The following is a 16,720-nucleotide window of genomic DNA, read 5'->3' on the forward strand; positions in this document are numbered from 1 at the left end:
CAAGCGGCGGGATGACAGCGGGCTGGGCAGCGTCCTCGACCTGCTGTTGGCCAACGCCAGGCTGGTGCTGGGAGTCACCGGCGCGGCCGTGCTCGCCATCGCCACGCTGGCCGTCAAGCGGGTAAGGCGTCCATCGGAGCTCGGAGGACGAGGGTGGCCGGTCATCCCATGGAGGAGAGCTGTTTTGTGGGGGTAGATGAATCGCAGACCTCGTTGGCTGCTCCTGAGCTGCAGAGCTGGTCCCTCAAGTCCAGCAGAAACGGTGCCGGCATGGGGCTGCGCAATCCCACCCTGTGGGGCACATACAGCCCCCACACCCTTTTTTCCCCGAATGGCACGCGTTCGGGATACAGTATCCCAGCCAGAAAGGCACCTTGGACTTTATTCACATTTGGACACCTGACTGTTTTCCACTTAAAATCCACAGACAGAAAACGTGCACTTTTGTGCCCCACTAAACTGTCCATTTTTGCTAGTAGAAGCCCCGCATGGGGCTATGTCTCCCTGTGTCTGTACCAGAGGAGCTGCTGTCCCCCTTAGTTCAGAGCGTGACCAGAAGGAAACAGTACAGAGATGATAACTTGTTCACGTGGCTTTTCCTTCCCTCCAGCTGATAGACCGAGCTACCAGCCCTCGCGACGAAGGCGATCCCAAAGCCGAGCAGAAGACCCTGGAGGAGAGCTGGCAAGACTTGGCCTTGATCAAGGTGACACCAAAACCACCGAAGAAGCAGAGAAGGGAAGATCTCAGCGAGCCTCTGCTCTCTCCGGTTCGGCCGCCGCTGCCAGGTGAGGCTCGTGGCGTTCGTGCCAGTTCCCGCCGTGGCTGGGAAGATCACCTTGGTGTGCTCCGGGCCGGCTGTGCCGCTGCTCCCCGCAGTCTGGGAGCTCCATGTTATTTTTAGCTCAGTGTCCGGGAAGCCGATCCAGTCGTGCCCTCCCTCCTGGGAGGCTCTTAAGCCGTGGCCCCTTTTTAGGCAATGCCTGCGGTAACGGCACCTCCGATAACGTCCTGAGCACCTTGGCCGCCGCGGCGTGGTGGAGGCTGTCGGGGCTTTGTTTCCTCTGGAGCGGTGGCGGCTGTGCTTGTTTTCTGGGTCAGCTCTGCCTAGAGGAAGGTGCGCTCGGGAGCTGCCGCAGACAAAGGCTGCCTTGTCCGGCTGCCTACAAATACGGTGTTTTTCCAAGTGGGAAAGCAGCCCAGCTCTGTGCAGGGCAGGTCCTGAAATACCAGACCCAGAGCGGGGTTCGTTTGTAGGGCTTGAGCGATCAGGGAGGTGTCAGGGCAGGCTGGATCTGCCTGAGCCGTCTCAGTGGGGCTGAGACCCATAGGGACCCCGGCAGCGAGTCCTTTGCCCGGCTGCTGGTGCTTAGCCTGGTTTACCCATCCCTAGCCAGGGGGTGAGGCTGGGCGCTGTTGGGTTTTGAGGTTAGTTTGGGCTCTGCCTTAGCTGAGAAGCGCTGTTAATATCAGAAGACTCGGTGGTGGCCCTCTTGGCAAGCTCAGCCTTGCGTCCAGAGAGGTGGGCTGAGAGCTGGGCACCCAGCTCGTGCCTCCCCCTCGGCTGCAACAGGAGAAGCTGCTGCTGTAGGTTGCAGATGATCTGCTCGGAGCTGTGACTTCTCCTTTCCTTCTGCCCCATCCTGTTCTCACAGAGCCCAGGGCCTGCTTTGTCCCTCTGGAGACCCCTCGGGTTGAATCCAGCCCTCCGCGCTGCCTCACGCTGCAGGAGAAGCTCCTCTCCCACTACAGCAGCCGGCTGGCCGGGCCCGAGGTGCAAGTGTCCCTCACCCCGCAGCTGGCCAGGAGCATCTGCGCCCAACTGCAGAACTTCCTACGGAGTAAGTGCCCAGAGCTGCCCTTTGGCAGCCTCTTCCTCAGCGGTCCCCTGCTCGATGGTCTTGAGGCTCTCACAGCTGACCACATCCACCTCATGCTGCCGGTGGTCCTCGATGCCACGCTCTGGAGCCTCATCCCAGGAGAGGACACCGTGGTGAGGAACCCCCAGTACTGGATGATCAAGAGGACTGATCTGGAGTATTTCCCTCGTGGGTGTAGCCCCTGGGACAGGTTCATTGTGGGCCGGTACCTCTCCTCCAATGCGCTCAACGAGACCCTCCACAAGATGCTGGTGGCCTCCATCAACTGGCCTGCCATAGGCAGCCTGCTGGGGAGCATCATCCACCCGGTTGTGGCCTCCCAGGAGCTGAAGCTGGAAGTCAAACATGATCAGGTTGAGCTGAGCATCACCCTCTTCCCGGTGGTGGAAATGGAGGACAAGGTTCTTCTGGCTGCTCCTCCTGAAGGACTGGTGGAAAACCTCTGGCTTGAGAGCTTTTACAGGGCAGAGGTCTCAAGGGTGAAGGAGCTGGATGCCGGTGACTCCGGAGCTCGGCAGCACTGCCTCCGCATCCTGAATGGCGTCTGCAAGAGCCATCCTGTCCTGCACAAACTGAGTGGCAGCCCCTTGACCCATGTTGTCCTTCACCTCAGTGCCACCAGTTTGGACTGGGCAGAAGAAAGCCTTGCTGACAGGTTCCAGCAAGTGCTTGAGGAGCTGATAGGCTACCTGGAGAAAGGGGTCCTGCCTTCCTATTTCAACCACAAAATCAACCTTTTCTGTGAGCTGTTGGAAGAGGAAATCGATGAGATGGGCTTCATGCTCTACCGGGCCATATCTGAGCCCTGCTGAAGGAGAAATGAACAGTGCATCGGGAGCTCCTGAACATAGGGTGTTCCTCACCCATCTGCTGCTCCCTTGTGTGAGGGTTGCGATGCTTCTAGTTGACTAGTCAGTAAGAGGCAAAGTTCTTTATGAAGCACTTTATGAGAAAAAAAAATATTTCCTGTCTGAATAAAACGTGCCTGAGCAGAGGTGGGTGTTGGCGTAGGGAGCCTTTGGCTGGGAGGCTCTGCCGAACCCGGGGCAAGTGCAGCCCACGCCTCGAGTACCTACAAGTGAGTCCCATCCACTGGGCGTTGTGAAGCATGTTTGGTCTCTGGTTCCCAGTGTCCGCTGCCTGTCCCAGCCTGCTGTCGCAGCTCTTGGGCTCCCCTCATGCTCTGAGACCAGCTGGAGCTGGAGGGGAGTGGATCTTTGCTGCTGCTGTGTCCCGCAGACCCCATGGGGTGCAGTGTCCCCCCTGGACACTTGGTCTTACTGGGTCATGTTCTCAGCCAGCTTTTGGGACAGGGCGGGAGCCTCATCCATCTGTAGGATGTTGCCCGAGCGATGACCTGGGTGGTTGTCTGGGCACTTGACGGTACAGCCGTAGCAAACAGGGCTTTGGGTCTATTCTTTGGAAACCCTTTCAGCTTCCAGGATGGACAAGCTCAGCCCTGCCTGTTCGTTCAGCCAGTATTGGTTCTGCCTCGAGGAAGGGATGTGCTTCCAGCGTGGCAGTGGGGCTTCATGGCCCTTGTCCCACACAGTGTTTTGCTGGAAGATGTCCTGAAAAAGGCAGTGGCAGGAAGAGAGTTGCTGACTCCCGGGAGGCTCCTGGTATGGGTCCCTTGGTGGAGGCTGCAGCAGGGCTGTGTGTCCCCTGCCCAGCGAGTGGGTCGCTGCCAGTGTCCGTCTGCGAGTCCCCAGTGCTCTGCAGTGAACCACAGCATCCCCTTCCAGTCTGTCCAGTGACCTTTTCACACATGTTGCTGCTGTCTTGAGGTCCTGTTCCCCCGAAGCCCCATGGTACAGGGCAGGAAAGAAAGACAGGAATGATGCTCCGAGCAGAGCGCTTCCAAGATCTGAAGTGGTTTATGCTTTTTATTAAGAAATGTTTTGTTTGGATATCTTGTTTTGTTTTTTTTTCCTTTGAGTGGCTGCTAGCAGGCTCTGGTTCTGGCTATAGTCCCAGGGCGAAGGAATATATTCTTATATTTAATGGGAAGAGCTGGTATTGCACACTGGTGGAGATGGAGAAATCCAGCGTGAGCAGCTGTTGTGGTTTGCTTTCCTTTACAGCTATCATCTTGTTTATGGGAGGAAGAAAAACCCTGTGCTTTTCCTCCCAGTCTGAAGATTACTTAGTTTGTTCCTCCAACCCACTTCCCAGGTGTCAGCGATGAGAATAAACCTTCCCTGTGTATCCTGGTTCTGGTGTGTCAGCTCCGTTTTGTCTCATTTTCGGTGATAAGGGCTGAAGCGATGCTCCAGCTGCGGTGGCATGCCTGGGAACTGCCCAGGGCCTCCCTGCCTGCACAGAGAGCTTGGCGGTGGTCAGACCCTGTCCTGCAACGCCTTTCTCCTCGTCTTCCAAACCCCTACGCCCGCAGAGTGCCTGGCTGCGGGTACATGAGCTGTCCAGATACTGAGCTTGTGCCGTTTACTGTGGCTCTAACCGCTCCAGCGCCTGAACGCTGGCCAGGGTTAGACCAGTAAAGCTGGTAACGGCTGATGCCATCAGCGATGCTTAACCTGCTGCCTCCGTGCTACACAAATGCTTTCTGCTGCTGTTGCCATTCAGAAGCTGCTGCCCGGGCTTCTGCCGTGCTTTCGCCAGCTCAGTGATTGCATTACAAAGCGTCGTAATCCTGTTATTTTAGCCAGCAGGTCGGTATTTTTAGGCCACAGCTGTTAATCGTGGGAGTGAGGGGTACAGGGAAATGCAACCTGAGTTCTGACCTTACCCCATAGATTTAGGCCCGATAGCGACGGACTGCTGCAGTTAAAGGCTCTCTTCTCTCTTGTGCAGACCTTAAAGCGAACCTGTGCTGCTGCGATCTCCCCTGCTTCGAGCTAGCCTGCAGAAAGCGCTTCAGCCTCCTGCCCACCCTGGCTGCTCTATGTGCCGCCTGTCACCTCAGTACCGACCCCAGGGAACTGCTCTGTCCCCCAAAGGAGCAGGGTCCTGAGCAGCATCGGGGGCCCTGGGGGTAAAAACCGAATGCTGTCTGCTGGCAGAAGAGGACACAGGAGTCTTGTGGATCTACTTGCTTTGATGTAGAGGAAGCGCCAACAGAGAAGGAGGAGATAGTTTAGACTGAACTCCCTGGGAAGCCAGGCTAAGCGCAGGAAAACAGAACCTCCCTTCAGTTCAGCCAGCTGTCTGTCTCTCTGTCCGTCTGTCCCTGGGCAGCAACACCACAGCAGATGCAGCTAGAGATAAACCCACTTTCCTTACCCCTCTGCAGCAGCTCACTTCTAAATAACTGCAGGGAGCTTCTGCCCAGAAAGCTTCTGTATTGTTCCAACGAGTGAGTGGAAAAAGGAAGATTTGGGTAGATGCTTTTACAGTAATAGCATAACTATTTTAAGTAAGAAGAAATAAAAAGGCCGAGTTAAGATGTCACTGTATCAAATTTAAAAATTAAATAATCTTTTAATAAGAAACTTACTAGTTTGACAAAAATAACTTCCATTAGCTAGCAGCATCACAGAGGCATGTCTCAAGGTTTGAAGAACAACTCTGTTTCAAATTCAGGAACTCTCTAAAATGAAGGCGTTTCCTGAGCACTGCAGCTGAGCTTCCCTTTTAGGGCAAGCATCAGACCCAGCTTCTCCACACCTGGCCCACCTTCACTGGCAGGACCAACCCTGGTAAGGGGTATGGCACCGTTACAAAAAAAGAAAGGGGAATGTTGCTCAGGTAATGTCAACTTAGAAGGGAACTTAAAATTCCACACTGTGGAAAGCCAGGGACTGAGAAGCGCTAAGCAGCCCTGCTGTCTGTCCTAGTGCTCTTCCTTGTGTAGAAAGGCTACGTACAACTACCACCGCAGTGGGAGCTCCAGCGCTGTTTTCTCTGCAGATTCACTTTCCAAATGCTTCCTTGAAATGTTTAGACGATCCCAGTCGGCTCAGCAGAAGAGCAGCTGAAAACAATGGCTGACAGCAGTAGCGGAGCCACCTTTCAAAGCTGCTTTTGAAGCCTTGCTGCCCAGGCATGCAACGCATGGGGGAGGATGGTATCCCTTGGCAGGAGCAGCCTGCAACCAACCCTTCCAGAAAGCACTCAACAGCCTCATTTCTAGACTCCAGTTCCTTTCAGCACTAGTTGCTCCTGTAGCAGGTCGCAACCCTGGACCTTTCAGGCTCTCGAGAAGTCCATCCAGGCTCAGTGGTTTTGAGGGCAGGTTTTCCTGGTGTGGCCAGGCTGGTGGCAAATGCTACAGGTCCGTGGTTTCTTGGCAGTGGCTTCTGAGGAGGGACCGCTTGGTCGCTTGGCTTTACTTCCCACCTCTCTTGAGTATCCACTGCTGCCGAAGTGGTTCAAAGAGACATCTCCAGAAGGCCCTAGAGAGAAACAAAATGCATTTAAGTACCTTTGGAAATACAAGTAGGTGAGAAATAGAAGTTCAAAATAGCAGATCAAGGATTTTACTATCCCAGCCACTCAGATTATTCCTGAAAATACACTTGCTTCAGATCTGTCTAAACAGTTAAATGTTACCCATTTGTCTTGCAGCATTAGAGAAATGTGGAAATGAAACAGGGGAGACTGATCTACCTGGTTGCATGCTCTGGTCTGCAGCTGAAGCAGAAACAACAAAACATGCCAGAGGAGAACTTGGTTTTTAAGTAGTTTTGAAAACTTGATTCTACCCCTTTAGGCCTGAATGTCTAAGGAGGAGGCGGCCAGTGCTGAAGATCTCTCTCAGACCACATCTCCACCTCTGTACTTTGCTTACTGTCTCTCTTGTGTCAGTGCTCTTTCTTTCACGTCCTTATTTCATGATTTTTTTTTTATGTGTACTTGTTTTCAGCATCCTTCCACAGCAGCCACGCTCAGTTTCTCAGCTCTGATCAAAGCTTCAGAAAGACTTGGCCTTTTACTGCATTCCTAAACTAGGGCAGAGGTAGCACAGTTTCCCTGGCATGACATATTGGGGTTTAAGATCTCCACAAGCGGTGCCACTGCTTCAATTCTGTACCAAGTCAGTAACAGCCCTCACAAAGCTCAGCACCATAATTTGGGAGGACAAATTCCCAAACAGACTGTTGGAAGGAGTGCTGGGCTTTATCCAACAAGTTACAGACAGACAGATGCTCGAGCTTACTGCACGCAGAAGCAAAGCATCGTGCCCAGAGCTCAGCAAATGTGTGCTATGAGGACATATGCTGCTGGCACTCGGAAAGGTAAGCCAGATTCATTTGTTACAAGCAACATTTGAAGTGCTATAATGCTGCTGACAGATGTTCTGAAGACAAACCTGAAGTCTGTTAAATGTGTGAGTTGCTACAAGAGCTGTCATGCTGTGGTAGCATTACGCATGTGTGAGAAGCGTGTTCAGTTTAGCTTCAAGAACAACCTCCAACCCTTGTGTCTCACTCCAAGCCCAGCCTTACCTGGTGCCACGTTTTCATCTGCCCACTGGAAGAAGCCGCACTGCTGCTCTCGGGGTTTAGAGCAGGTGTGGAACTGCCGCCCTTTGTTGGGCCCGTCCTTTTGGACAGTGCGCATGACGGCTGGCTGGTCGCAGTTGCAGACCGTGCCACCTCCTGCATCAGAACTGTTGCTTTCAAAGAGCTCTGGGCCTCTCCTTCCTCCTGGGCGCTGAAATCCTGCTGGGCCCCTTCCTGCAAAGGGCTGGGGCAGCGCAGAGCCCCGTGGAGCGGTATTGCTTCTGTCCTCTAACTGCTGATCGGCCCAGAGAAAAAAGTTGCAGGTACTGGCGCTGCATTTGTAAAACTGCCTGCCTTGATTTGGCCCTTCTTTGCGCACAGTTAACAGCAGAGCTTCATTCCCACAGTTGCACATCACTGCGTTGTTCCCATCATCTGGAGCAGCAAAAGCAACAGGCCTGGGTGTTCTCGTTGAGCTCAAGGACAGTAGATGTCCTGGTGCCAGGTTTGTGGTCCCCCTCACGTGCCTGCTTTCACCACTAGGTCTGTTGAAGGAGTTGTTGACCTGCAAGTGATTAGCCTGCTGGCTGGCTGATGATGCGGGCTGGGACGACCTGTGCAAATACTTCAGGTCCAAGAGCTCTTTTAGCATCTCATCACAGCCTCCGATGCAACCAACAAACTCCAGGGGCATCACGGGTGGAACACTGCCCCTCTTGAACTTAAACTTCAGTCTAAAAGGAAAGGAAGAATAAGAATAGAAGTCTCCCAGTTCATATAACTTCTCATCAACAGACCTCGATTTGGACTTGAATTTTTATGTTGTTGGGTTGTTGTGGTTTTCTGGGGGGTTGTTTTTTTTTTTAAATTCTGCTATACTTGCATCAGTTTCCCCAACCCCTCTTCTTTCCATGCCCAAGCCATGCGACTGTTGCTGCAGCTTTCCAAGACTGGAACAGAAAATAGTTGGCCAGCCTAGCCCATGGAATTCTCCGGCCCTGATGGCTACCAAGTAGTGTCTGAGGGGCTGCATTTCCCCAGGAGGTAACTGGTATGACCTACCTGTGAACTGGATGTGGTTTACACACAGCACAGACGCTCTCGTCCCTGGCCACATCCAGCACGAAATCAGGAAACCAGACTGCAGTTTTACAAGCTGGATAGCCCGTGCAGCTGAGATAGAACCTGTCAGGGGACAAAGGCACCGGATGAGGAAGATGCGAAGTCAAGACAGTCAGTGATTGGTTCTCCCATCTTCTCAGCCATCAGAAATTGTCAAAACAACAATTTTTAAGGGCAAATAAATACTTGAGAGACAGCTTCAACTGAGTCCACACAGTTTACGTAGCTGGTGGAGTTAGCTAGCTGCAGCCCAAGTTTTCATGCTTGCTGCAGAAAGGAGGTAAACGAACAAAGCCTAGGACAACATAAACCAACACAGAAGGCTACTTTCTACAACAGGGAAGATCACCAACCCGCCGTTCTTCTTGGTCTTCAGGACCATGTCGTTGTTGCACTGTGGACACTTCCGAACAGAAACGGGCATTGCCGGGTAGACCTCCTCTTGCTCCACAATTTCTGTGGCTTCTCCAAAATACTGAGCCAGGGCCTGGTCCAACCTATACAGAAACAAGGAGAGCATCCTGTGTGTCTCTTCTGCAAAGAGCAATCAGGCGCTGCAGTGAATTAGTGACTGCTGCTCTCCACACAGCCTCTCGGAGCTTCTCCATGAGAAGACATTGATTCAGCAGCATGCCTCCGGAACAGGCTAGGTGTGGGTACATGAAAGAGGTTAGTGCACGTTGCCTTCTCCTTCAGCCGGCTCTAAATTTAATCTTTATGGTTTAAACCAAGATGAGCAGTTAGTTGGCACCAACTCATGACAGTGTGCCAGGCGGCGAGTCATCCCTTCCCATGCAAATGCCTAGACGCACTGGGCAGAGCTCCAGGGACAGAGTGTGACAGAATCCCACCCCAGGCTGAGCCCTAGATGAGAAGCCAGCACCTCCCAGAAGAGGGCAAAGACAGGACTCACTTGTTGGCTCTGGCCACAGCTTCAATGAAGACTTGCTTGTACTTTTGGACCTGCTGCTGCAACACTGCAGATTTGTCTTTCTTCCCTTCACAGATCAGTTTCAGATCGGCTTCCAGTTCAGCTCGAAGGTCAGGCTTGGACATCTCGTAGCCCATGGAATCATAGCCTGAGGAACACATTGCACAGTAAGACAAAGGAAGGAGCAAGTAGGGAACTTGCCATCTTCCTAACTGCCCTTACCTTCAACCAGCCCCATGCCTAGGTGACCTGGGAGGAACCGCTGATCTGCTGTAAGGCCCACGTACATCCGTGTTTTAATCGTCTCAATATGCTCGGCATGGGTGGCATCAGTCCCTGAAAGCAAAGAGATTGTTAGTCAAGTTAGGTGCCAAGAAGTAACTTCCCCTGTGCATGTTGCAGACTGCAAGGAGCTAAAGGGACAGGGAGACAACTTATGGTCATGAGCAGCACTGCCCACACGTCCCACTGGCACTGAGGCCAACAATGTGCTGGCAAGCACACCCTGGACCCTAAATTGCACATCTCCCTAGGTACTGGAGGCTTTCAGCAGACTCCTTAGGATCTTTGGACTTTGCCTGCAGGTCTCCACTATCTCTTTGTTCTGTATATTTAAGTCATTTCTTATCTAAGTGACATTTAGAGAATTCCCTGCTCTTAGGGTGGGGCAGAACTGGTTTTAGACAAGTTGAGAAGCAGCTTATGAACAAAGCTCTCCCAAGAGTGAAGGGCCACACTACCAATACTGACCAATGCCATGTTTCTCCATGAGAGCAATCAGATCCGCTTCTGTGAGGAGCAATGGAGGGCTGGTTTCCCCATCCACCATCTCCACTGTAGTGGGCTGAAAGCGAGACCCTTTCTGATACAGTGGGATAACCTGAAGGGAAGGAGAATCTCTTTGAAACTGCCTGCTGGTCCAGAAGACAAAATGTCACACTAACAGCAGGCCACTGCAGTAATAGAGCCAGCACCCTGTTCTGGAGGATGTCCAGTCTCAGGGTCCTTAGGATTAGCCAGCAACGAGCTGCTGGAGAGACCACTGAACAGCAATTGCAGCTCCTCTCGGCGAGTAAAATCAACCCCACAGCCCTGTATGGTCTCTGCTGTGGTGTCAGAAGGGGAAGACTATCCAAAGCTGGCACAATAAAGCTCTACAGGTTTTCAGCAGAGATGGCTCTGAGCGAAACAGCCAGTGGGCCAGAAATCATCAAAAGACATTCTATCTGAAGTTGACAGTGAAGCGCAATTTTAAACTCCAGGTATTTTAGCCTCTCACATCTATGTTATTCAAGGGTATTACCTTATCGCTCCACTTCTCGTAAGGATAGACTTCCAGATAATTTCGGGCCAGGATCATTAGTCCTTGAGCAATGAATCGTTCATTAGCGATGTCGATCTCCACAGTTGTTTCCTGTCCCTTGGCATCTTGAGAGCAGCAAGCCAAAAAATGGCGCACGATGAACTCATATAGTCTCTGCTCATTGCCCTAGTATGAAACAGAAGAAGAGGGTCAGAGTCTCCTCCAGCGTTAATGAGATGCCAAGAAATATTAGCAAGATCTCAGGTGACGATACTGTGCTAATGACCATATTATTAAGACTTCTAGATTTATTTATCAACCAATACAAACCATCCAGTTATCTCTACCTTTGTTAAACTCACCTGCAGGTTAGCAGTGTATTTTGTGGGGTGAATGGGAGGGTGAGCCTGATCTGATTTGGTTCCGCTCCGAGGGGTTGGCCCACCCTGATCCAAAATCCTCTGTGCAAACGCTCCCCAGTTTGGGTCCTGTGTTTGCTGTTGTACTAAGGCAGAGAGGTTCAGTTCCTTGGGGAAAATATTGGTCTCTGTTCGGGGGTAGCTAATGAACCTTAAGAAGAAAGAGAGAAGAGCACTTTAAGAGGTGCTCCAAGATGCTTCCCATTTTGGACTAAAGGCCGTTTACTTTTGAAAGAATTATGTTTACCAAGCCAAGTCTCGCTTTCTTACCCTTGAGTATAGAGTTTTTCTGCTATTCTCATGGTTTCCTTTGCGTTTATTTTCAGTTTGCGGGAAGCCAACTTCTCAAGTTCCTGCATTGGGAGGAGCCAGAAAAAAAAAAAATCTATTTGTGCATAATTGGAAGTGGTGAGTAAAATACCTGTTCAAAGTTTCTTTCAGATAAGTCCTTTCAGCATAGTTCAAACGTACCACAGTGTCCAGGGGCAGGGGCCTCCACTTGCTTTTTGGCTTGCTCCCAACCTCAACAACAGTTGCCATTGGATCCTAAACACAGAGTAAGCAAATCACAAACTCTCCTTTAAGAGTTTACACAAACTGTTCTTTAAATGTCTTAAGCCAGAAGGATGCAGGAAATGTTTGGCTGATACTGGATTATACAACTATTTACAAGCTTTCCTACCTCCATACACATCTGGTAAAGGACCAGGCACGCCGTGTGATTAAAGAGCCGGTTCCTCTTCCAGTTGAAGACCACACTGCCATCTTCATGATCATGTGTCACTGTGTTGAACAACAAATCTGAGTGATGTAGTAGTAATAAAATGGAAATAGAGCAGAGGCAGTAGGACCATTGTATTGGGAAACCTTTCAGTTCTGCTTAGTGGTCATAGCAAAGGAAGAGGAAACCACCTCTGCAGCATTATTTGTTTGTTGCCCTGATGTTTTTTCCCTTCTATACGCGTCAAGCCCTTTAAGATGGAGCCCAGGACTCGCTATCCCCAAGCGTACCTTTTATTTTATAGAAGGCTTCAGGAACAAAGGCCTGGATGGCTTTAAAGCGTTCAACTACAAACCCCAGTGTTGGGAACTGGCAGCTACCATAGCTGATCAGCTGATCCGATAAAATATCAGGGAAGATCTTCCGGAGCCTCAGTGTCTGGAATCTGGTGAAGGCAGCACCTGAGAAAACAAAATGGATTACTGGAACTGAATACAACAACACTGAAGGATAATCACAACGCTTCAGATGGTTCTTTGAGTTCTCCGAGTACTAATTTCACTCTAAGTTTAATACTCAGTTGCAGAAACCTGTCAGTGCTGCTTGGGCGATAAGCCTGATGTTTGCTTCAAATAGCATGCTTCTAGTAAAACATGAGATGTGATTTAGTTGTAGCTGATCTAAAAATCAGATTTACGACACTACAGAGGGCATTTCTGTCTCGTGTTGAGGACATAGTAACAAATGATTTATAAACACCCCTTGCTGGGCATTAACAATGTGCATTCACTGTGGTTAGACGAGAAGCGAGGAAGAGAGTGATGGGCAGCTATCCTGTTGGTACAGCAGTCTGAGGGAGTTCAAGTATTTCTAGACAATAAACCATACACTGATAGCAAAGCTGTCCCTTTCCTACCTACCACGCTCTTGCTCACTTCCCTTTAGTAGAGGTGTATGCAGCAGCTCAGGCCTGGCAGCCTGTTCACATACCAATCCTGAGGTCCAGCTCCTGCCTGACATCAACGGCATCACTCGTTTTTTGATCTGGTTGGGTGAGGTTCTCGCAGGCAGTTCTGACAGCATGAAGAGTAATCTCTGAAAAACGGGCTCGGAAAACCTGGAGGTTTGGCTTTACTGTGAGACACGGGGAGGAGGGGGAAATCATCAGAGTGACTTAAACACCAATGGAAAGGAGCAACTAATAAATAGCTATCTTCGAAAGAGCATGCTGTCAACCTATTCTATACCTTTCCAGTAGCTGTATATATTTATGGTCTGTCAGTGACATGTATTTATCAGAAATACAGTCAACATATTTAACCTGGACACAGTAAGATTGAGAATATGCCTCTGTTACGAGATCTTCGAGCAGTGTTACCTGTTAAATCAGCACTTTAATGGAACTCAGATTGATGAAGAAGATGCTCTACGCACCAGCTTTGCAAACGTGAATTATCTCAAAGCCAATATTCTCTCCTTCTCGATCACAGTCAGTCCAGATCACCAGAGCTTGGCACTGCTGGACTTCTCGTTCAAGGGTTCTCTGAAATGAGAAAACAAACCAGGGTGAGACATACCAGGCCACTTGCTTTGTCATTTAATTTTAGAATGACTCACTAACTGAACATGAAATGCAACATGTATCCATAGAGATAGGTTGTTGCAATAACATTTTGTAATTGTGTCTCTCATGAGATTAGGCAGCTTTCAAAAGAATTGAGTCATTTATTTACATCTAACTCTGTTAAAAAGCATGGTTTGGATCGGATTGCACCACAATCTGTTTTCTGAAAATGCCATTTTTTGTAAAATTGAGACACATTTAGCAATTCCACCTTATTGGAAAAAACATTTCTACTTTTAGCAAACTAGTTCCTTTACTGCACTACTTGTCCACAAGCAGGAGGCTTTTAATGTCACAAATAAACAGCATATATAGTCCTAGGAAATATAGGAGGAATTTGCTAAACTCTAGAACTTAACATGTGAAGGACAAAGGTACAATCCTCCTTCTGTCTGAGACAGTATTTGTAGAACTAACCTCTGAACTCAGAGTTTCGGGGAATCTCTTAAAAACAACTTACCTTGATATCCATGTAATTTTCAGGGCAATACTTCTCGATTTCAGCATCAAAAAGAGCCAGAGGGTTGCAGCTATGCCTGGTAAACAGAGGATAAACAGTGTGCATAACAAACTAAAACATACGTTGTGAGACACTACCTGGTGCTGTCTTGTGAGGAAGTGCTGTTCACGTACTGGAATTAATATATTTTATTACAGGCCTCATCTTAGACAACTTAGTGTTCGTATGAAATGCTGAGTTATGCTTAAAAGTAACAGAACCAAAAAGCAACCAGAGAAAACAGCAAATCTGGAAGGCAGCCCTAAACAAGCAACTTCTCTTATTTCCAGTACAGAGAACAAAGGGAAGGGAAGATAAAGCGCCTCCCTTCCCAGAGCAACTCCTAGTTGAACAAAGAACACAAAAACATCAGTTGAGTTTTGGAATCAGTTTAATTCCTTGGGTTTGGCTTAACTAGTATTATGACTTCAGGGATTTTTAGCACTCTGAAGACAGTAATTTGAATCAATATTTTAGCTATTCTATATAAAATGTGGTACTCATCACCCTTCTCTGTGTGGCTCCTTGAAGCACGCAGCGTCAGAGTCCCTCCCTGCTCCCTAGTCTTCAAACTCGCAGTGCCCTGCTCAGCTCAGGGTTGGAAGCAGCAGATGACAGCCCCCCCTCCTTCCTGCCAAAGGGTACCAAGTACTAACCATTTGCGAAATGGCAGCTTAAAATCGTGAGCCAGTAAGTGTCCTGACACGGATGTCATCACCATAGTAACGTTCTGCAAGAGACAGAGCAAGGTATTCAGTGCCCATCGTTTGCTAAAAGCTACCCAGAGCCCCAAGATCTTGATGCAGCTCTCAATTTACACAATCAGTGACATTGCACTCCTGCTAACATATCATAAGTTCTTCTATCTACTGACAGCTAAATCTATGGCCTTATCCTCAATTTTTGTAAAAAGCTCCCAATTCTCAATAGCAAGGTATTTTGTGACAGATATAAAACCAGAAAGTTGAAAGACTTAAAGCAATAAAACAGGTCAGTGGTTGAGCCAAGAAAAGAACATCTGACTTTTCCTCATCTTTGGACAAAATGTCCCCGTCACTGGATATGTGTTTTGTAATTTCGGACAAATGGCTTTTAGTAATTAGTATTTTGCATTTCTCTAATCCAGCAGTAGAATGAAAGAAAACTCTACCTGGCCAAACATCTGGTAGTCGTACTCATAGATCTTGTTGAACTTGGAAAACCCTTCTCGCTAGAAGGAAAAAGAAAGTTGCTGAGTTTCTGGCTCCTAACAGAAACCAAACACGTTCCGCCTTGCTTTATACCTGCTGTTATGGCAGAGCACAGAGAAGCATGGGGCAAGTGAAAACCAGGTACTGTAGCCAAAACGCAAAGGCAAGGTGAGGTGAATGGATATTGCTTATATCATTTACGGAGACACTGAAATGATGCTTTCCAACGTAAGAGGATTTTAAACCATGCCTGAAGGGGATGCCAGGGTTATCTCCCCATGGACAGGGACAACAGTGAAGAACAGATTTGTTTAATGCAGCTGGCAAACTATATTCCTGACAAACAACTGTCCTGCTCCAAATGACAATAAGTGTGCCGGCTCCAGGTCCCCAAGACTACCCTTCACCTAACTGAGACTTGTGGAAGGTTCTAGATTGGGTATTTGCTGCTTTTTTCTACAGAAGCAGGATGATATCTTCCTTGATTGGGACTGTCAGCACCCAAGTTCCCAGTAACACCTTTCAAATGTAATTCTGGTTTAGAAGGACCTTCAAGTTCCTTAGCTTGGAAATACCAAGTAATTATGCAAACCATTAAAGATCACAAAACAAAGCAGCAGAGAGAGAGATCTTTGAACTCCTCTTCTCCAAACCACAGACCATCTTTGCTTTATTATGTGAACTTCAGTAAACCCTTGACACTTGCTGATGCTGCAGAAATGGTGCTTTTTGACTGGGAAATACATGCCAACAGACAGTTTCAGTTCCCGAAGCCTTTTGCATACGCTGCAAAGCTAAGAGCGACACAGGGAGCTCAGTACCCAGACAAGGCAGTCTGGGCAGAGGGGGCAGAGCTGGGGAGCTAGATTCCAACAGGACTTAAATTCACAAGGAAAAGTGGTCCAAGACTCCAAATACATTCGGGCAAGTGGTGTTTATCCACAAAAGAAAGCTGTTCTTCTACTCTTGCACAGTCAGAAGTGGCCAGAGACAAAAACAGTGCAAGGTGTTGCACATGCGAATGTGAACTGCCCTGTGCCAAGTCGGCACAGTGGGCCGGAATTACCGCACAAGACACAGCCTACACCTGAGACCAGCACTACGCTGTATGGTGGCCCTGGTGAGCTGACCCTCTCCAGCCAGCTAAACCAGACCTGAACACCTATCAGGAAGCAGTAAGGAAACGTGATATATTCCTACCCGTCGCATTCTGCTGTTGGAGAGCAGATCTGCAATTCCTCGGGCAGCATCGTTCTTCTCAGCCACGCACAGGACCTTCCGGATCCTCTGCAATGCCATATCATCCGCAGCCCGGGAAAACAGACGCCAGGGCTGCGGCAGCATCCTGACCCTGCAGCTAGCAAAAACCCTGGCTTGAAAGTTCATTACAAGAGACGGTGACAGCTCCCGTGGGGTCAAGGCATGTTGCTGTGGCCGGATCCTGCTGGGGATGCAGAGCGATCGCTAAATGTCCCCACCACAGCCCTCCTCAGCCTTTAACCGGCGACCCCAGGCACCCTCTGCCCGGCAGCCCCCACGGAGCTGCAGGAAGCTTCTCCACCTCCTGCCAGAAACAGCTACCCGGCGGGTCCTGCCCGACCCCGGGCCCAGGCAGGGCCCCCGGTC

At 49.6% G+C, this 16,720-nt stretch overlaps 3 protein-coding genes across 3 annotated transcripts in view; 2 read left to right on the plus strand and 1 right to left on the minus strand.

The window, feature by feature from the left end:
• MIEF2 (mitochondrial elongation factor 2) overlaps positions 1 to 2,692 on the plus strand; it is a 3,762-nt gene extending 1,070 nt beyond the window's left edge. Inside the window, exons 2-4 of the mRNA XM_009888550.1 lie at positions 5 to 121; positions 611 to 788; positions 1,656 to 2,692. Of these exons, the coding sequence (XP_009886852.1) occupies positions 5 to 121; positions 611 to 788; positions 1,656 to 2,692 (1,332 nt within the window). The remainder of the gene's footprint in view (positions 1 to 4; positions 122 to 610; positions 789 to 1,655) is intronic.
• Positions 2,693 to 5,301: 2,609 nt separating this feature from the next.
• Positions 5,302 to 16,521, minus strand: TOP3A (topoisomerase (DNA) III alpha). Its single transcript, XM_009888528.1, has 19 exons — positions 16,295 to 16,521; positions 15,055 to 15,114; positions 14,561 to 14,634; positions 13,866 to 13,941; positions 13,216 to 13,324; positions 12,772 to 12,915; positions 12,072 to 12,242; positions 11,743 to 11,843; positions 11,532 to 11,606; positions 11,331 to 11,413; positions 11,004 to 11,211; positions 10,642 to 10,827; positions 10,089 to 10,218; positions 9,561 to 9,674; positions 9,321 to 9,486; positions 8,761 to 8,904; positions 8,348 to 8,470; positions 7,289 to 8,019; positions 5,302 to 6,235 (listed from the first exon to the last, which is right to left on the minus strand). Exons 1-19 carry the CDS (start codon positions 16,478 to 16,480, stop codon positions 6,057 to 6,059), a joined length of 3,060 nt encoding a protein of 1,019 aa, XP_009886830.1. The 5' UTR covers positions 16,481 to 16,521; the 3' UTR covers positions 5,302 to 6,056.
• Positions 16,522 to 16,562: 41 nt separating this feature from the next.
• The window catches only part of SMCR8 (Smith-Magenis syndrome chromosome region, candidate 8), a 5,910-nt gene continuing 5,752 nt past the window's right edge, over positions 16,563 to 16,720 (plus strand). The window contains exon 1 of the mRNA XM_009888551.1: positions 16,563 to 16,682. Within this exon, the coding sequence (XP_009886853.1) occupies positions 16,563 to 16,682 (120 nt within the window). The remainder of the gene's footprint in view (positions 16,683 to 16,720) is intronic.

The sequence above is a fragment of the Charadrius vociferus genome, unplaced genomic scaffold, assembly GCF_000708025.1.
Source record: "Charadrius vociferus isolate BGI_N301 unplaced genomic scaffold, ASM70802v2 scaffold27, whole genome shotgun sequence".
In the NCBI taxonomy this organism is placed as follows: Eukaryota; Metazoa; Chordata; class Aves; order Charadriiformes; family Charadriidae; genus Charadrius; species Charadrius vociferus.